General features: G+C 52.6%; 2 protein-coding genes across 2 annotated transcripts; one reads left to right on the top strand and one right to left on the bottom strand.

The window, feature by feature from the left end:
- Positions 1-1,835: 1,835 nt before the first annotated feature.
- COCSUDRAFT_66698 (hypothetical protein) lies at positions 1,836-5,049 on the bottom strand (the record flags this gene model as incomplete). Its single annotated transcript, XM_005646312.1, has 6 exons — positions 4,717-5,049; positions 4,409-4,590; positions 3,801-4,002; positions 3,017-3,255; positions 2,458-2,574; positions 1,836-2,057 (listed from the first exon to the last, which is right to left on the bottom strand). The coding sequence occupies exons 1-6, from the start codon at positions 4,883-4,885 to the stop codon at positions 1,836-1,838; spliced, it is 1,131 nt and encodes a 376-aa protein (XP_005646369.1). The 5' UTR covers positions 4,886-5,049.
- A 585-nt stretch (positions 5,050-5,634) lies between these two features.
- Positions 5,635-19,712, top strand: COCSUDRAFT_66699 (calcium ATPase; the record flags this gene model as incomplete). Its single annotated transcript, XM_005646313.1, has 28 exons — positions 5,635-5,667; positions 5,779-5,838; positions 5,931-5,985; positions 6,080-6,132; positions 6,259-6,323; positions 6,477-6,523; positions 6,650-6,714; positions 6,873-6,960; positions 7,322-7,389; positions 7,800-7,898; positions 8,108-8,250; positions 8,507-8,585; positions 8,733-8,807; positions 9,298-9,437; positions 9,929-10,071; positions 10,443-10,580; positions 11,084-11,253; positions 12,379-12,498; positions 12,783-12,929; positions 13,507-13,674; positions 14,134-14,307; positions 14,703-14,849; positions 15,544-15,658; positions 16,044-16,167; positions 16,582-16,693; positions 17,571-17,744; positions 18,630-18,823; positions 19,496-19,712. 28 exons carry the CDS (start codon positions 5,635-5,637, stop codon positions 19,710-19,712), a joined length of 3,213 nt encoding a protein of 1,070 aa, XP_005646370.1.
- Between the last annotated feature and the right edge of the window lie 482 nt (positions 19,713-20,194).

A 20,194-nucleotide genomic window follows, 5' to 3' on the forward strand; every position in this document is an offset into this window, starting at 1 on the left:
GGCGAGCCCAACAAGGGGGCGGATTTTGGCAGCCTTTACAAGCAGATTGCCTGCATACGCACCTTACTTCTGGCAGGAAATGTGTGTAATAATGAGATCATAACAAAGTGCTGTATACACTCTCCTCTCTCAACTTTATCCACTTTCCCTAAATTAACTTGATCTTGGCAAGATGATACCACAAATCACATGAAGGGATGCAGTCGTTGGAAGTGGTCATGTAATGACAGCAGAGAGAGCTGAGACAGACTCACCTGGCGAAGGAATACGAGGGAGCCGACTTCCCAGTGAAAAGTGATGCAGACGAATATTTGCTGCAAGCTGGCTGGCAAGTCCCCTTGATCCTGGCTGCTACTTTTCCTAAGCTGCATGACGTCGATATCTGCCACAGCTGCATCAGTGTATAGCAGCCAGGTGAAGTCAGGAATGAAAGAAAACATGATCACAGGTGTGTCTACAAATCATCGTCAGGCATATTTGACATTTCAGGAGAATTTTTCGCACCCGTCGTGTTCCATCCTCTCACTTCTTTTGAGAAACAGCAGAGGACGAAGATGAGCCAAACAGCAATGAATAACGAACGCATCGCTGCCGCCCTCAATATTTACTTCTCGATGGTGGTGGAAAGCATAACTGAAGTCAAGAAATCTGAAGCATACGAACGAAGAAAGACCCGGGAGAAGGTCAAGGAAACCATGATCCATCTATAGACACATTTGCCCTCATCTTCGCGCAAAGAATCCTCAGATCCACTTCTACGCCTGATCCTTTCCACAGAGCACGGAGCTGATGTCAACACTATCATTGCGAGGTGCGTGGATTTAGCTGGGGCCTGGAACCCTAGCGGGGATATAATCAGGGTTTCATTTGTGTGTCAGATTGCCGTACAATGTAAATGAATTAGAGGAGAGCCTATACTGATGTCTTCAGGGGTGATTTTGCCAATAATAACAGGAAGTGTTTTGAGCCCGGTGAATTCCCAAGGTTTCGTGGTTGTAAGAAACAGAATGTTTTCAGGCGCTTGACCAGCGCTGGCTGGCTGCAGTGGCTTGGCCCCGGCTGGCGGGGGGCAGTACAAATTTTGAGCACCTTGCCCGCGATAGATTGGGTCTTGCTTGGACCTGGCGAGTCCATCAAGGGCAAGATATCTGGCAACCTTTCCTGCAGCTTGTCTGCAGACGCACCTTGCCTTTGGCAGGAAAAGTGCGTGATGATGAGACCAGTGGCGTGCTGGGGTTGACAGCTCTCTCACTAAGACAGATTACACATCCTGCCTGTCTCTGGCCCTAGAATGTCTCATCCATTGCATCAGCGCCTCTCATGCTTGAGACAGGTGCTCGATATCAAGCAGACTGCAATGACACTCGATATTGCATGACTCTGTACACTAATTGAAACAAGCATGCCCAAACTTCGTTCCTGTACTTGCATTTTTGCAGCCCCGGGCCCATTCCGAACTTACTTCGTTGCTTTGCCCATACTTCAACACATGCTGCTCCCTGTCTCTAATACACAATCCCTGACCCTTCAAGAAGCTTCCTTGCCCCTTTGCATGCAACGCCGGCCCCTCAAATCCGCGCCCATCGTGATGCTTTCAGTACGCAGCACTGCCGACATCACCCATGCATCCTGGTGATCAATACTCACACAGGGACCTCCCTCCCCCGAATACCCCTGAACCTCTGACCCCTCCATCCCGCCGGGGGTCTTCACGCATATGAAAAGTCTTGCTGGCAGCCGAATTTTGTTCAACTGGCGTCCGGGTGCGTGGCTGCAGCGGGCGTGCTAGACCCTCCGCTCGGCAACCCCTGAACCCCAAGCCCTTCTCGGGGTCTTCACGCAAATAGAAACTCATGCGCTGCCACGGTACAGTGCAGTTGGCCGCCGGTGATGGCGCTGCAGTACTTGTTCGACATGTGCTCGATGGCCGCGTGCACGTTCATCCTGGGGGGTTGCCTCTGCTGGGGAACCCCCGGATTGTAGGGGACCACCGCCGCGCTGAAAAAGCCCTTGGGGACGTCCACGAACTGCAACCCGCATGCAGCCATCGCCCGTACCTGCAGACGTGCAATGGATTCATGAATTCAGAATGAAGAAAATATCCGTTGGTATTGGAGTTTGATTGCGCTTGTTCAAGCACAATAGGGCAACGGACAGCTGCTGTGCGAGCGCACTGCAGGGCATGGGTCAAGTCCAATTATTATGGTAAGCACATCACCAAAATGCTAGGCACGATATTCATGCATAGGAAGGTTCTTGATGCTTTGATGAGGGGAACAGGCACTCAGGTGAACCAGTCTTGTGTCACATGCAATGGGTCGGGGGCACTAGATACATCCTCCAGTAGAACAATACAGATACCCATATGGCCTTTGTGCCATCAAGGCCATTAGTAGGACAGTGAAGATGTCAAAATTTGAGTTCCCTCCAATATGGGCTAGATAGGGGTGAGCTTACCGCCCAGGGCTTGTATCGCACGTCCCACTGCGCTGAGCGCAGGAACTTGGCCAGCTGACTGCGGGTGGCCACCCACACTGCAAAGTAGGGGTTGGGCAGCTGCACAAAATGCTTCTCCTGCACCGCACCACACATATGTTGATGCACATCTAAGTGATCCAGCAGCAAGCATCAGAAGTGACCGGACTCTGAACAACATCAAGCAAAGCAAGATACCTTTTGCCAATCCATGGCTGTCCACTGCACCACAAGTCACTGAGAGATCTGCTTCGCTCCAATACCAACCACGCAGCAAGTGGAGAAAACTTCTGAAAATTACATGCCCAGCTATTTCTTGTTCCAACAGGGCCATCCAATGGGCTTTCTTCTGCTTGACTGGTGAAGGGCCCCAGCCTGGCAGGGGCGGTGTAAATATCGACCACCGCCCTCACAATTAATTGGTCTTGCTTGGATCTGGCAAGTCCGTCAAGGGTAGGATGCATGGCAGCTTGTCTGCAGACACACTTTGCCTCGGGCAGGAAAAGCATGCAATGATAATGATTTTGATACTGAGTCACACCTTGACGAGGTCAACCTCGTCGCGGAAGCGGACGCGCAGCTTCTTCTCGTAGGCCGTAATGTTGATGCGGCCGATCTGGTCCGTCAGTGTGGGCAGACCGGTGTGCTGGCTGGGCTCCACTCGGTAGAATCCCCTCTGGAACCCCAGGGGCTCTAAAAGGGGCGTATCTGCCGCCCACCCCAACAGCGCCGGCCAGGGCACGTTCATGTCGTGCTCCAGGTACATGAAGGTGGTGTAATCTGCAGCAGCAAAGAACACACCCACATAGATCTGCATTAATTCCAAATTGCAGTGGCATTTGATTGCTCTGCAGCTTGTCTTCAGACGCACCTTGCCTTTGGCAGGGAAAAACGTGTCATTAGAACGATTGTTTGGGTGATATCTAAACAGGCCTACTGCTTCTGCTTTTCACCATGCCAAAATCTCGCTGCCAGCTGCAGGAGCTGTGCACATACTGAGCACCGTGCCCATACTTAATTGGGTCTTGCTTGGATCTGGCGAGTCCATCAAGGTGTTAACCATCTGGCAGCCATTACCTGCAGCTTGTCTGCAGGCGCACCTTGGCTCTGGCAGGAACAGCCTGTATTTTTATCTGATAGAAAATCAGCAGCCAAAGGCATCTCTCTGCCGTTTTGCTATCTTGCCATGAGACAACTTCTACCTGATGCAGCAGAGCTAAACAGCTCTGCATGGCCAGAGCACCTGTCCGAGTACCAACACAATTACCAACTTCGAGGACCATAGACATTTGAGTAGTTTGAGGACTCTGCAATGGGGGGCATACCTTTGTTTTTGAAGGCCTGGTCCATGTAGCTGCGGTGCACAAAGGCGAGGTGCAGCGGATCGAGCAGGGTCTGATTAGTGCCGCACACCCAGTGATCCGCCCCAGAGCCCCATTCTCTTATCGCCTGCCGCAGGAGCTCCGGCCGATTGCTGATGATGCACATTGTCACCGTTGTCGGGTAGTGCGATATTGTCATCACAGCCTGCGCAGCAGAACAGACATAACAAGGTCACCTGATGGCAATGTTGATCTGTTATCATGGTAGTAATCACGCAGATTTTTCCAGGGGCAAGGTGCGTCTGCAGACAAGCTGCAGGTCAAGGCTGTCACATGTCTGCTCCCTTGATGGACTCGCCAGATCCAAGCAAGACCCGACCAATTAATCAACCGGGTGGAACGATGCGCAGTACTCATACCGATCATTACAGAAATGGAATATGGTGTGTCCCGGTGACAGGAAAGGGCTTCCCACAAGCTGCAAACCTGTACCAGGTCTCGGTGCTCTACAGCAACCTGAATTCCGCTCTTCCTAGCTTCTTGATGCTCATTCAGGCGATGTGGTCTTGACAGGATTGTGCAAAGGAAGCGCTGTGGCAGCAGGGCTCCACCTGGCGCAGAAGAGTGAGGCCCGAGACATCCCAATGGAAGGTGACGCAGACAAACATGTGCTCCAAAAGTGGCCCACTATTGGAGCCTCTGACAGGATCCACTGCACTGGTGCGTGCTTTTGAGGCCAATGGCCTGAGCCCCTTGGTTTCCAATGCAGCGATCTCTGCATGATCACTGAGACCTGTGATCGCCAAAATGACAATGTCAGGTGCTTTGACGATGCTTGGTATCAGATCAACGCCTCAACACAGCTGAGTGGACCATGACTAGGCTCTTGACAATGGAAGTGATGAAGGGAGGCCAGCACCTGAAAGTTGTAGTCTGACTTTGGATGTTGGTGTCGGAGAGATGGTGAGAGCGCAATAAAGAGAGACAGCAACGAGAGCTCCAATAGCCAATGCCCAAGGTGGAATGTTTGTGCCAGACTGCTGAAGGCCACAACCACCCCTCAACCTGTCTCTGATGTCTTTGATCATCAATACTCATAGAAATCTTATTGTATCCGCTGTCGTTTCACTGCGTTTCAGATAAGCACCCTTCCGTCATCTGTCCGTGAGATCGACATCGGCAACGTTGTGCACTCTGTCGATACAGATCCACGTTTCATGCACAATTTGGAGCAATCACACATCGATTTCCTTTCTTTAAATCTTCTTTAAATCAACAGTGAGACTGTTTTTGCTGACATGCAAGCACATCGTAATCTCGATGCATTATGTGCTCCGTTGGGGTTTTATAGAACTGGGGTCAAGCAAAGCCCTCAGCTGTTCAACCTTGGCATTTGCAATCTCGACCCACAACAGATTTGTCATTACACGACGCAAGTCGATTACGAGACACTCCGGATGTTTGTCCAGAGTGCATGACGCACCGCATTTGTCCATGGGAACAGTTGTAGCTGCCCCTTCTCATCAACTCGATCAGGATTATTCCACTCCGTGTCACCAGAAACACGATTGAAAATGAAATTGTGTTTGTCTGGGTTGGAAATGATTACAATGATGAGCCAAGGTGATAATGATGCTGCAAAGTCAGCCAGTCCAGAGAAAAATCTGGATACTTGATGGGCATGTGGGCTTGAAGAGGACAGTACTTGCAGCAGTCAGGAAGGGACCAGTGCCCAAGATCAACAATGCTGACAAATTTATCTGAAGTTATGTTGCATCCATGATCCGCGTTCTCCAGCTGTCAGAAAGAAGCTGCAGCTCTTGAGATAGATCACTCAATGGAGGACCCTCACGCCAAAGACGTCAATGAGGTCAGGAGGACCCTCATCACCACTTTATCTGTATTGTGAAAATCCCATGCATTCCAATTCTCAGGCACGTAGGTGAACGTCATTTGCTTGACCGAGAACATCTTTCTGCAGGTGCTCTCGTTCTTCTCTGTAGATGCAGCCTCAGGTCTCTCCAGCGCCCAAGTCCTGCAGGTGAGCGGTTTGGTGTATGCCAATCAATGACTCTGGCATCCAAGATGTGCCTGTCCTCTTTTTTACTGAAGCTGCCGTGACAATCTGTGCAGGCACGCAGTATCTATGGCAGGAACGAGCTGGCTCCAGACAAGGGTGAGGTCCCCCGTGAGCCCGATCTGCTGCTTGATCTAGCGGCATTGCATCGTCTTTTGTCAGCCGTGATCCTGCTCTCAGGGCTGAGTCAAAGGCTGATGCGCAGGCACACCCTTCTGGAAGCTTGTACTCAAGCAGTTCGACGATCTCCTGGTCAAGGTGGGACTTAACACCATGCATAGACCCAGATGACATCAATCGCTTGAATCCATTTGCACTAATAGCCCTGGCACCAGACTTAGAGGCCTGCGGAGTTGCCTGATTGCACTGCTGCACTTGATGCAGATCCTCATAGTTGCGGCAATCGTGGACTTCCTGATTGCTCTCGCGAGTGGTGAGAGTGGGCTCAGGTGAGTGCTCTGCCCTGCTGTCAGTGCATGCACACAATGGTCACAGAAGGCACGAGAGTAAGATTCATCAGCTTTAGGTGTCTGACATGCATGGAATGAAGAAGGTTGATATTCTTGCAAGGTAAAAATGTGACGAATGTTTGTTTGCTGCAGTGCCTTCATTGAGCCCCTGGTCATCATTGCCATCCTTGTTGCCAACGGTAATCCCAAGAGCCTCCTGCTTCTGTGACCTTGATGCAAGCAAGGTGATTGACCATACAAGAACACCTGCCATTCATGAGCTTCGTCCCGCGCTATGCTGTGAGTGACGACTGATGACACTGCAGCGACCGTTGGAGTCATCACGGAGACCAATGCAGAGAAGGCAATAGAGGAGTTGAAGGCCTATGAGGTGATGCTCTGCCCATCCTCCCTCTCACTGTGTCAAACTCTTTCAGGGCATTCCCCCGGGCATGCCTTTGACACCCTTTCCGAGTCCCCTCTTCCAGCGTATTACTTACCAGGAAGGGCAGGGTTTTGGAGTAATAGCAAGGGGTCATTTATGCGCAGGCGGATGTTGCAACGGCGCTGAGAGATGGCCGGCTGACTGTTATTCCTGCAGTGGAGCTCGTGCCAGGAGATGTGGTGGAAATTGCCGGTGGGTGGCCACCCCACACATTGCAATTCTCACCCTCCTGCACCCTGTCATGTAATTGTGAGCCCTTTGAGGGCAGTCTTTGCAGGGGATCATGAATGAAGGATTATCCCATCTGCGGTGATCGGTCCAAGGTTAATTGGGTGGTGGGCAGAGTCCACACAGTCCAAGTGTGGAGTCTGATACCATTCAGTCCATGTTGGGATTGTTGTCGTAAACCGACTAATGCTGATCTTCATGGGCACCTGCTGAAAGTGATATGCGCATCTACAGCCTCACCTGTGATCTTGAAGGGCTCTAGATCCTGCCCTAAATTGTGTCAAGAAATTTGGACTGCCAAATGCATCCCCATGTGCTGCTGCAGTTGGGGCGAAGGTGCCAGCTGATCTGCGGCTCATACAGAGGTTCAGCAGCACCTTCAGAGTGGACCAGGTATGTCTCTTAAACACCCACACCACTCCCGGCATCCCCTAATGTCATCAAGTATTCCTCAAACATGTATACTGTCAGTTCCAGCAGACTGATGATGTTGAGAGGCTTGTCTAGTTAAATGTTTATTTGTGCATGAGACACTGCATATTTGGTAGCTGTGTCCATGACCTTATGGGGTGACAATCATGCAGATCGAGTTTCTTTTCTAGCATGTCGGAGTTGATATAGCTTGCCTAGAAGGACCCTGATCTGTGCATGAGAAGCTGCATGCTACTTGCTGTGTCCAGCAAAATTGTGAAGCATCAGTCACGCAGATGTGGTCTCTGTTTAAGCAGAGCAAAGATGAATCAGCTTGCCTAGAAGAGTCTTCATCTTTGCATTTCACAGATAGCATGTGGGTTGCTGTGCAGTCGATACTAACGGGTGAGAGCGGCAGCGTGGAGAAGTACCTGGAGGCTGTGAGGGACAGGAAGGCCGTCTACCAGGACAAGACCAACCTGCTGTTCTCTGTGAGCACCCCTTTTTTGCACATACGTGTCTTCTGTGCTCTTCTGTGTGAGCAACCCTTCTGTACACTTCTGCCCCTTTTGTGCTCTTCTCTGTGAGCACCCCTTTCTTGCACACAATCGCCCCTTTTGTGCTGCCTTGCTTTCTCACATGAGCATGCACGAGTGTCCCTGAAATACCACCCAACTTTGAAGCTTTAATTTTGATGCAGGGGACGGTGGTGACTGCTGGGAGGGCAAGGGCTGTAGTGGTGGGATCGGGGCAAAACACAGCCATCGGCAAGATTAGGCGCGCGCCTCTCTTTACTCATCCTACTCTCCTGAGCCATGCTTCCCAGAGCGGTCTCACAGATGTGTGCTCAACATGCTCGATTGTTTTGGACCTGCACAAGCTACAATGAGCAGCTTGTGCCCCGGCCGGTGGGGGGTAGTTTGAATATCGAGCACGGTGCCTGCGGCTGATTGGGTCTTGCTTGGATCTGGCGAGTCCATCAAGGGGCAGGATATGTGGCAGCCTTAATCTTCAGCTTGTCTGCAGACGCACTTTGCCTCTGGCAGGAACATCATGTGATAGTAATAATGTGCAGCTACTTAGCACTTGCTGGCGACAGGGACGCTATGGCGGAGTCCGTGGATGAGATGACACCGCTCAAAAAGAAGCTGGATGAGTTTGGCTCCTTCCTGTCAAAGGTGCTGCCCTTTTCTTCCCTCCTGCATAAATATTTGCCCTGCCTTGTACAGTGAGAGCCTCCAATGTGCAGACAACTGTCTGTATGGTGACCTGAAAAGAGTTGCTGTATCAATGATGACACAAAGAGAGCGGAATCGAATGCGCAGGTGATAGCAGTGATCTGCGTGCTGGTGTGGGTCATCAACATCCCGCGGTTTGGAGACCCCGTGCACGGCAACCTGGTGAGACGCCCCTCGTTGTCACTTAGCTCCTGAAGCCCAATTCTTGGACAGTCTTACATGCAAAATCTCTTGCGCCCACCGGTGTACAATGCTCACTTACTTTGCCTAGCTCCTGGGCACCGAGAATGTGCACTGCCTATGCCGCCCTTGCTTCACAGCCTGTGCACAACTCTGCGCTAGGTCCTTCCAAGGTAGGCTCTTGCCACAGCAGTGTGCCTTGCTGGAAGAGGCTGTGTAGAGCTTTGTGCAGCCTGTCAGAGTTTGGGCATTGCTTAGCAGCCAGTGAGTTTCTAATCCGCCCAATCTAGAGAAGCACGTGAGAAAGGTGGGACAGTCGTGTTATGGCCTGCCGAAATATAAAGTGAGCTGCAAAACCAGGGGCTCGGGAGCTCAAAATAAAGATGATAAAAATGGGCCAAAGAACTCCTCAAGCAGTGCGGACCACTCTAATCTAGGCAGGAGAGCATACTGTCTGCCTTCGTGGGTGCAGATGGAGGGGGCGATATATTACTTCAAGATCGCGGTGGCGCTGGCCGTGGCGGCCATCCCCGAGGGCCTGCCAGCTGTCGTCACCACCTGCCTCGCCCTGGGGACGCGCAAAATGGCCAAGCGCAACGCCATCGTCCGCAGGTGGGTTTCAATTTTCCTCCAGCAAACTTGCGTTTGGGATTTTCTCATTGCATACCTGGGCTCCTTGCGGCGTAAAGAAAGTCGGCCTGGTTCTGGTCTGCTGCCTGCCATTACATTGAAAAAGCAAAAGGCTTTTGCCAGGAACTAAATGTTCAGACCGAGGTTGCTCCCCTATGGTGCGCAATCAGATCAGGGGGAGACATCAGGGCAGCTGTCAACTTCCCCCATGCATAATGGGCGCAAGGGATTGTTACTGCAACCGGTGAAAAGACGCCCATTCAGCCCCGGGGATGTTCTCTGCCTCCCCCCCCGCTCAGCGATGCTCTCACCAGCTTTGCTTCTGCTGGCTTTTGTATGTCATCAGATGCAGTGAAGTGCCGAATTACATCTTCACGGAGAGCTGCTCCCCTCAGCATCAAGAGAGGGGGGTGTGCGTGCAAAATGATGGCAAGGGGGCCCCTGTGGATCTAATCATGCATGCTGTTTTGCAGCCTGCCCTCGGTGGAGACTCTGGGGTGCACGACGGTGATATGCAGCGACAAGACGGGCACGCTCACCACCAACCAGATGAGCGTTGCCCGCCTGGCAGTAGTCCAGTCAGCCAACGGCCACCTCACCGAATTCCGGGTCACAGGTGCGCGCTTTGACTCGTTTCCTCCAAGATCTGTTCTGTCTGTCCAAAGCCGCTTGCATGCCTTCTACTGCTTTCAGGGGATGCTTGACTGGCTGCCAAGGCAGATGACACGACGCTAAGCTCGCAGCTGCCCCTTTTCACAGCTCATGTGTCGAAGGACTTTGTGTAGAATGTATACATTGCAAATCAGCTCCCTGAGTTTTGGGCAGCACGAATGGATCTTGGCTAGGACAAGGCGTGCAGAAGCATGCAGAAGTTTTCTGCACGCCCTCTAGACCTGGTACACCATCTTGCACCTGGTCTCCCTCTGTCAATGGTGGCTGAAGCGCATGAACATTAGGTCTGAGGGGAGCGAATGAACTTGGCTGCAGGGGGCACGTATGCGCCGGAGGGGAGCGTGTTGGATGCACAGGGGGGGCCTGTTGAGACCCCCGCTGACGAGGCCAGCGTGCTGGAGACCGCAGCATGCTGTGCGCTCTGCAATGACTCAGCGCTCACCTACGACACAGGCAAGCCTCCCTCAGCACATCAAAGTCATGCGTTTATCAGAAAATCAGGATGTGCGCTGCATATTGGCAACACGCCCTTGTTGGACCGTTATATTTCCATATCATTCTCCTTGCTTATGCTTCAATGGCTTGCATGACCATCATGCTGATCTAAAAGTGCTCTTTGCCTACTGCAGCATCGTACAGCAATGCGCAGGCTGAAGGGCTTTTTTATTTTGCGTGATGATGGTGCACCCTTCTGAGCATGTTGCCCACACTGGCATTCTGAGTCCCTCATTGGCCCTAGGGCACTTGTAAATTGCAGCATGTTCAGACTGACCTGGATGCCACGTGTGCATTTTTCTTCTATTGCAACCTTGTGACATGCATGCTGAGAGGGTCTTCCCCTGGCAGGTGCAGACGAGATGAGATGCAAAGCGCATGCAGGCTTGATGAGGAGCCACATGCCCAGGAGGCCGCCTGGTTGACGCGCAATATGAGAGATTTCAAAACTGCATGCGCAGATGCGGGGGTGTATGCGAGGGTGGGCGAGGCGACAGAGGTGGCGCTGCGAGTGCTGGCGGAGAAGGTGGGCCTGGCCGGCTACGCCAACATGCCGGGGGCCCTAGCGCACCTGTCCCGCCGCGAGCGCGCCACCTTCTGCAACGACTACTGGCAGCACGAGTACCACCGGGTGAGTTCCCAATGAAGCCTAGATTGGCCCCTCCTTTCACAGTATCATGGCATTCAGATATGTCTAGCCAAGAACTTATTCAGCTGAAGAAAGAGCATTCTCAACTGGCAGCACGAAAACCACCGGGTGGGTCTCTAGCCAAGCTAACCTCATTTGCAAAGAAACAAGCATGACACGTTTCTATCAGGAGGCACTCAAGTACCACCGGGTGAGCTTGTCTGTAAGAGATGTAGAGCCCCTCCAGGGGTTGGGAGACCGAGTGTGCGGCCTGTCGACCTGGCGCAGCCACCGATAGGCTCTGCGTCACAGGATGTGCAACTTGCAGACTGGCAGGTACCATATGGGTCATCCCCAGTTGGATTTCTGTTAGTAGTTTTCAGGCTTCGGTACTGATAACTACAAGGCTTGAGCAGCCTCTTTAGATGGATGAGGCACCGATCGTTTGGCTGAAGGGTGATACTGGCCCAGCTGCCCACATGCTCAGACATGAAGGAATGGAGCCTTGCAGTTACAGGGTCTGCAAGGGGTGCAGACTTGGCAGGTGACATTGGGATGAAAGACCCCAAAGAGACGTCAAGTGTGTGGCCAGACTCTGTTGGGAAGCAATGGTCCAATGCCATCTGCCTGGCCTGCGGGACACGCCCGTGCCCTGCAAGGGTGCCACCAGTGAGCCGCCCGGATGTCACAAGACATAGAGCCATTTGGCTTGGGAGCGTTTGAACAGGACCGACTTGACAGGTTTTGCTGCCGCCTCGACTTCAAAGAAGAGACAAGTCATTGTGTTGGTCTTTGCTGGCAAGCCGGTGGCTGCTTTCCAACCTGTCTGGCCTGTGATTGCACCGTTGGGATCCACAGGCTCAGACAAAATGGCATGGCGTTCTTCATTTTACAGGACCGGCAAGGTGCAAATTTGGCAGGTGTCATTGGGGATCACTCGCTTTCCAGATGAGACGGTAAATGTGGGCAAATCTTTGCTGTGAAGCCAGTGGTCCCTTTCTGCGACCTGTCAGGGCTGACAGTGCTCTGCGGAGCACATCACGCTGCTCTGGCATGTAAGGTCCGTAGAAGTGTCATTCTGCGTGGACACATAACCAAGAGAATTCAGCTGTATGCATGTGTGTGCAGATAAGTGCGCTGGAGTTCAGCCGGGATCGCAAGATGATGAGCGTGCGCTGCAGGCGAGCCGGCAAAGATACCCTCTTCGTCAAAGGCGCCCCCGAAGCCATCTTTGCCCGCTGCACCCACGTGCGCAGCAGCCCCTTTGCCTGTCCAATTCCTTTGTTGCTTTCTTTCTGCACTTTTGTGCTTTGCTTCTGTTTGTGGTCGTCGGCATGGCTACCTTTTCCTCGCACATGGCAGACTCGTGGTAAGTTTTGCCTGGTCGATATTTCTTTCTTCGATTCTCGGCGTGCACGTGCCAGATTCGCCACTTCTTGCTTTACTTGATTGCGGGCAATGCATAGGATTGTGGAGGCTGCCATTATAAGGCGGCCTGCGTTGGAAAACCGCTATTGCCAAATCTGGTGCAGGTGCTGCTGAATGATGGCAGCGGGAGCGTGCAGATGACGTCAGCGATGAGGCGGGCGCTGACAGAGCGGGTGACTGCATACGGCTCGCACCACACGCTGCGCTGCCTCGCCCTTGCACGCAGATCCATCGCGGCCAGCAATGAGCAGGTGCGATTCCCGGCCCAAGCCAAAATTTGAATTATTAGCGTATCCTGCTGGGATGTGATATGGAATACACAAACGCAAGAGTTCCCAGAGGAAGTTTGCTTTGCGACTGCCTTTGTGGTTGGTCGTTGTGCATGCAGTCCTGGGTATTTCTTGGCCTTGTTGCCCTGAAGTATTGGGAAACAGAAGACCTCTTGCCGGTTTGCAAACTGATGCAAACTCTTGTTGCAAAAGCTTTGCACAAGGGATTGACTGCATAGAGCAAGATCTTGGTCATTGAAGCCTCTCAAACCTTTTGAAACCCTCTATTAACCTGCATCAATACAGTCCAATGCCCAAATTGCGCTGTCTGGTTCATAATACGTAAACAGATAAAATCAAAAAAGGAAATATGAAAGTAATAAATATATTGATAATGATTAGTATCACGGCACTCTTATCATTTAAGAGACCTTCTGGGAGCCACCTGAGGCTCATTGGTCTTGTAGGCAGTCTGTCACTGCCCATCTTCATATCATAATCTTCTCATGTGTCTGCTTTAATAACTCAGATGCAGAAATAAATTTCTGGTCATGTGCAGGTGACGGAGGATGATGAGGTGGGGCTGATGCTGCTGGGGTTGGTGGGAATGCACGACCCGCCGCGGCCGGAGGCGGCCGCCGCGGTGGCGACTTGCCGGGCGGCCGGCATCCGCGTCATAATAGTCACCGGCGACAACAAGGCCACCGCCGAAGCCGTCTGCCGACACGTGCGCAGGCCCTCTCTTCCTTCTGCTGTCAATTTTTATGGGCATGGCTTTCCATATATCATTCCAGTCCTCTGCAGTGGTCTTTTACCCCCTGACTGCTTGTCACAGATAAAGTGATGCAATGTACAGTCCACACCTGCTCTGGACTACATATTTAATATCAGGGTTCGAGGCGCATGCCCTACAGTAGTCTTTACGCTGAGTGTTGTCGACTCCAAGGTTGCCCAGTCCATTGCTGCTCATTCAACATTGAGATTGCTTCCTTCAAGTAATACTCGTCGTCAGCCTTTTTGGCTTGTGCATGCTGCGTGGGCGACCTTATCTACTCGTCGGGTATTACACCCAAAATTGCCCGACAGAACGAGGTAGGGCAGCCTTACGCAAGCCATATTTCATACACTCTCCTTCTGGGGTGGAACTAAGGAGCACAAGCTGATGCAGAATCTATGCTGTGCGCAGGTGACGGCGCTGGACGAGGGTGCAGCGGGGATATCTGGCGTGCTGAGCCTGACGGGCGCGGAGTTCAGCGAGATGTCCCCGGCCGCGCAGGCGGACGCAGTTGCGCGCCTCAACGTCTTCTCCCGCGTCGAGCCATCTCATAAGAGCCTCCTCGTCGACCGCCTCAGGCAGCAGGTGCCGACGTTGCTCCCCAACCTTATCTACCAAGCACGCCAGCCAGTCGTCGTTATTGACATGCATGCCTGCAGCATTAGATAGCCTGTGGTGCAGTACAGAAGACAGATTGTGCCCAACTCCTGAGTTATCACAATAACAATCACTTTCGTGTGCTCCAACCAGCTGGTGGCATGCAACAGCCGGGCTGCAGAGCTTCACAATGGCTTGCAATCCACAAACACCAGTTTCTCATTTGACTGCCACCCTACGCGCCCTACACGCGGCATGAGTGATCCATACTTGACTGGCACCGCGTCAGGGGCATGTGGTGCCGAGGCACGTTAGTAATTTTGAGTTTGAATGATGCCGCGGCATGAGTAATCTTGAGCTTGACTTCATTCATACCGCGGCAGGGGCACGTGGTGGCGATGACGGGGGACGGGGTGAATGATGCGCCGGCGTTGAAGCGCGCTGACATCGGCATCGCCATGGGCTCAGGCACCGCCGTGGCCAAGCACGCCGCAGACATGGTCCTTGCAGACGACAACTTTGCCACCATCGTGAGTTTGTTACTTTGAATTGCTTCAGTTCTATGTCGTACATACGGTATACACTTGCCAACCTTCCATGCCAGATCCGCCAATTATAATCTAGGTGCTCTGCTTATAGCACCGGGCGTGCCGCTGCCTTGCGCATCCTCCTGCGTGCTTCAGATACAGCAGAACCGTGGCACACAAGCACCTAGATAATAAAATGGCACAAGAGCAAATTGTCAAGCATGCCGTAGTTTCATAATAGCCGCCGACATGAACCTCAATGACAACACCATCGTGAGAAACCTACTTAGATTGATTTTGATCTATACTCACTATATGGGATTACCACCTTCCCACGCCGGTGCTTGCAGCTTCTCTACGTTTATGCTGTACAGACAGCGCGAGCAGAGGCCCAAGTTTACTAATTTTTGAACTTTTGCTGCTTTGGAGACAGCAGATCATTCCCTGGAAGTTCGTGGACATGGTCATAGTTGTCGGCCGCAGCTGAGCTGGAGGCCCATACACCCGCTCTTCACAAACCGCCAGATTGCACAATTTCACTGTTCCCAGTTCACACGATCCAATCGGGGTGACCATGAGGAGCGTCCGTGTACACTTCTAGTGTAAATGACAGCCTTTTCATATTACAGAGGCACACTCGAGGCAGCTATGAGTGTAATCTGCATTGTCAGTCTCAACGATGACGTAATGGTGACAGGTGGTGGCCGTGAGCGAGGGGCGCGCGATATACGCCAACACAAAGCAGTTCATCCGCTATATGGTCTCCTCCAACATCGGCGAAGTGGTTGCCATCTTCTCTGCCGCCCTCATCGGTGACACATTTTTCCCCCTGTGGTCTCCACATTTGGATGCACAGTCCTTGTATTTGGCAGCTTTAGGAAGAGTCCGGTTGAGGGGGCATGCAGCAATAAGCTCCTGCGCTCTCTTCAGCCAAAGAGCTTGGTATCCGTATTGTGTAAATTCGGACACGCTCTCGTTCTGCAGCGCTCAATTCCTGAAGCACATAGAGCGATGCACAACTTTCTGGCTGACCGTCTGCAGCCTTCACTACTCACTCTTTCTGCATATAGTAATGTACAAAGGCTTAAATCTTGGAGCGCTGGTCTCTGGATGCATTCTGGCGTACTTCTGTGGTCGCTGCGCTGAGATCTGTCCCCTCAATAAGTACAGAGGCCGAAGATAATATGGTGGGTGCAGGTCTTCCGGAGGTGCTGAATCCGGTGCAGCTGCTGTGGGTCAACCTGGTGACTGACGGCCTGCCGGCCACGGCGCTCGGCTTTAACCCCCCGGACAAAGACATCATGACCAGCCGCCCGCGCAGGTGCACAGCTCCTCCAAACACACTGCAAACATGGAATTTGAACATATGAGATACTTTGTGCATCTAGCGAAGGAGCCATGCAGGCATCAAGGCAGTGCGAGCGCCAAGGAGACGAGAGGAAGGGCTGCCTTGCGAGTGCACATCATGCAGCACTTGTCAAACTGAACGAGCACATGCAGAATGTGTTGCATTGGTAGGGGAATGGTGAAAGGCTGGTGCAACGCCCTCTATGGACCCCCGAGAAAACAAGATCAGACTGGATTGAACAGCGATGCTCATCAAGTGTCTGGCCGAACATGCGTGTTGGCTTTTGTGTCAGACTGCTGACAATGCAAATAGAAGAATGCAAAAAGAAGCAAAAAAAGCAGGAAAAAAGATGGATAAGCAAAAAAGTTATGGCATGCGTCCGCGCAGGACGGAGGATGGGATAGTGAACCGGTGGCTGTTTGTGCGCTACATGGTCATCGGCCTCTATGTTGGCGCTGCCACCTGCGGCGGATTCGCCTGGTGGTTCCTCTATTCCCCGGTGCGCACCACTCCTTGCCCTTCCTTGTATCTGCCACCTCACGCTGTTTTAGCATTGTCCCGAATATGCCTAGCAACGGTCCACTGCAAAATCGCTGCAGAACAGCGCAGGAATTTTGGACACACATGCCACTCTCTCCCTCCTGCAATACTTCATAAGACCTCCACAACGCGTTGCATGACACTGTGTAAGCGACCCTGCATGTTAACCCCCATGCACCTGCAATTTTCCTCATCCTTCCTTGGAAGTGCCATCTCACACTGTTGCTGCCATCCATTGAAGCATATTTGAAGGGGTTCCCACTGCCAGAGTGCTGCAGACAATAGCGGTGGGGTCTCAGCCGCAAAAAACAAAGGAGCATAAGCGCCACTCTATCCCTCAGCCAATGCTTCACCACATTTCGAGAAGGCCTAGCAATCGCATGACACAGTCCAAGAGACTGCGCCTTTATCTCTTCAAGCGGCTGCATGCCAGGAATGCCCTCACAGCCACTCAGCAGACCTGTTTTATGTACAAAATGGTCTTTGTGTGGAGCCTGCTTTGCAACAGCACGCAGATGCCTAATTACTCGCAGGTACAGTGCAGCTGCGTTGGCAGCGATCTAAGGTGCAATCCGCACAGGGTTTACATTTCATATATATATATTATATATTTTTTGCCCACGGTTGATTGGGTCTTGCTTGGATCTGGCGAATCCATGAAGGGGTAGGATTATGGCAGCCTTCAAGCTTGTCTGCAGGACGCACCTTGCCTCTTGGCAGGAAAAGCGTGTAATAATAATAGTATTTTTTAGGGTTTAGGAAATATAAACCATAAACCCTAAATAAATAAATAAAACAAGTCATTCTTTTTGAGGAATATGACTTGGCGCGTACAGGGCGGCCCCGGCCTGAGCTGGAGAGATGTGACGGGGTCTCGGCATTGCGACAGCGAGGCGGCTTGCGCGGTGTTCAAGGACCGGCACCCGTCCACGGTGGCCATGACCGTCCTGGTGGTCGTGGAAATGTTCAACGCGCTCAACGCCCTCTCAGAAAACAACTCGCTGCTCCAGGTGAGCACACATTCTCGCCGGCTTTCTCGAGAGAAGTTTGCTCCTAAACAGGCACATGCAAGCGTTTGGGGAGTTTGTGAGAGAGGCTGGTGAGGCAGGGCAATGGAAGTTTGTGCTTTGTACGGCTGCAAGCACAACTCCTGGCGCCTCTTTGCCAGCATGCAGAATGACCTTGGAGGGCTGCCCCCACTAGGTACCATTGTGTCTTTCATCCCTACAAGTTCGAGGGGTGGAACACAAATGATTGATCCCGGACCTCAGGCTCGGCCACTCGCTCTAGACAAACGATAGGATGCCATTTAATTGCCCTGTCTGGATCCCCTGAGCCTGATATCAACACAAGTGGGCTGGCTGATGTGGGATGTGAGAGGAAGTGATCAGGATTCTGTTGAATCGCGCCTGTTTGTTTCTTGTTTGAAAAGTTAAGTATGAGACCCTTTTTGCTCCCAGGCTACTTGCGGCAACTGGGTGTCCTTCTCTCATTCGCTGCCAGTAGTACTGTGTCAAATCAGGCGCTGCCTCTTTCCTTGTCAGGCCAGCATGGCCCGTCGCATTCAACAGGGGTCTTTTCATTCCTGTCAGGTTTCCACATCCTCCACCCTGATTAAAATGCATCATGATCTTGCAATCAACCATGGTTTCATGACGTATGTACGCATGTCCTGCCTCGTCCATGCCAATTGGAAACCAGACACTTAACACCTCACCCACGAATTGCAGTGCTCCTCTGGAGTTCATATAATGGACCGTATCTATGCATGTCGTGCCTCAAACATGCCAATTTGAAATCAGGCACCTAACACCTCACCAACGAACTACGGTGATCATCTAGAGTTCATATAATGGACCCACCAGTAAAGGGGTGCAATGTGGTGTTTATCGCAGCTGCCGCCCTGGAGGAATCTGTGGCTGCTGGGCGCGATAGCGCTGTCGATGGCGCTGCACTGCTTCATCCTCTACGTGCCTCCGGCCGCCCTCATCTTTTCGGTCACGCCCCTCTCCGCCGCCGAATGGGTCGCCGTCGTATGGCTCTCATTCCCGGTCATCCTCGTGGACGAGTTCCTCAAATACCTCACCAGGTGCCGTGCCCTCACAAAGACTGTTTCTCTCCTCGTTTGTGTTTTATCATCACACGTTGTTTCTGCCAGGAGGCAAGGTGCGCCTGCAGACAGCTGCAGGTAAAGGCTGCCCAGCCCAAGCTAGCTCTGAAAGGGCCACAAGATCAGAGAACTTCTCTGATCTCGTGGCCCTAGAGAATGACATTGTGATGAAGCTGGGCACTGGCCCTCATCGCCTTTGTGCCAATGCATGTGTGGGAGTTGGGCTGCGCTGGACAGACTCTCCAGCAGATGGCATGACGGATTCCCACACACGGGCAGTAGTAGCATGTCAGGCGGAGTCCAGCGAGGCTTCTCTTGCCGTGCATTCTCCTGGGACACATCAGTTCAGCGTGATCATGACCAGAGTGTCTGGGCAAGGCAGCCCTCTGCATATTGCATCACCTGGACCGCCTCGTGTGCATCACCAGGAGATGCTAAGCGCAGCCACCATTTTTAGGGCTGCCGTTGTGGTATTGGTGTGCGCTGTTTCTGCTGCTGCAGTCAGAGGGTGTCCAGGTGGGCAATGATGGAATCTGCGCCTTCTAGCTCACGGTCCTCGCTCAAATCTTAGGGATAGCTTGCATTGTTGGAGTCTGCTCACGGAACCCTTTGCGGTGGTGCCGTCTTTCACACGCATGAGGTGCTGCGCAGGAACTGCATGGTGGCGGGCCGCGCGGGGCGGCTGCCGCGGGCACTGAGCTCGGTGTGGGAACGCGCAGCACGGATGCTGCCGCGGCGGCTGCGCACAGGCTCAGCCTTGGAGCTGCCGCAGCACCACTCAGGTAGCGCCCCCGCGCACACCACCTCCTCTGCCCTCACCGCCCGGCTCCTGCGTGCGGCCGGAGGCGGCCGGCCGGCCGCCGACTGAGCCGGAACTCGATCTCGAGCAGGTGACGGCCCCGGGCGGCCCCTGCCGAGCGCTGCAGCCGCTGTCCCTAAAGGAGGGGTTTACTGAGAAGAGAGGGCAGGCTGCCTGGCAATTGCAATGTGTGCTGGGTTGGCAGGGGATTGTACCCAGTAGAGGGAAGCAGAAGGGCAGAGAATGCAGCTGGAAACGTAGGAAGATCGAAGGGACCCTGTTACTGGGTAAATGGGTTTTAGACATTTGCAAAGTCTGCGGATGCTTTGGCAGCACCTGCTCTAACACACGGGTGCGATATTGACGAATGCACATCGCCTATTTTTTTTGTGTATGGAGGGCTGATGTGGGCGTCTGGTGCTGCTGTGCAGGCCCGGTGGAGGATGAGATTGACACCCTGCTGCCCAAACGCAACGGCGGCAGCTCTGAGCCCGCGGCTGTCTGACTGCAGACTGGATGATAGAAGAAGACGCGTCTAGCGCATGTTTGTT

The sequence above is a fragment of the Coccomyxa subellipsoidea genome, assembly GCF_000258705.1.
Source record: "Coccomyxa subellipsoidea C-169, whole genome shotgun sequence".
In the NCBI taxonomy this organism is placed as follows: domain Eukaryota; kingdom Viridiplantae; phylum Chlorophyta; class Trebouxiophyceae; family Coccomyxaceae; genus Coccomyxa; species Coccomyxa subellipsoidea.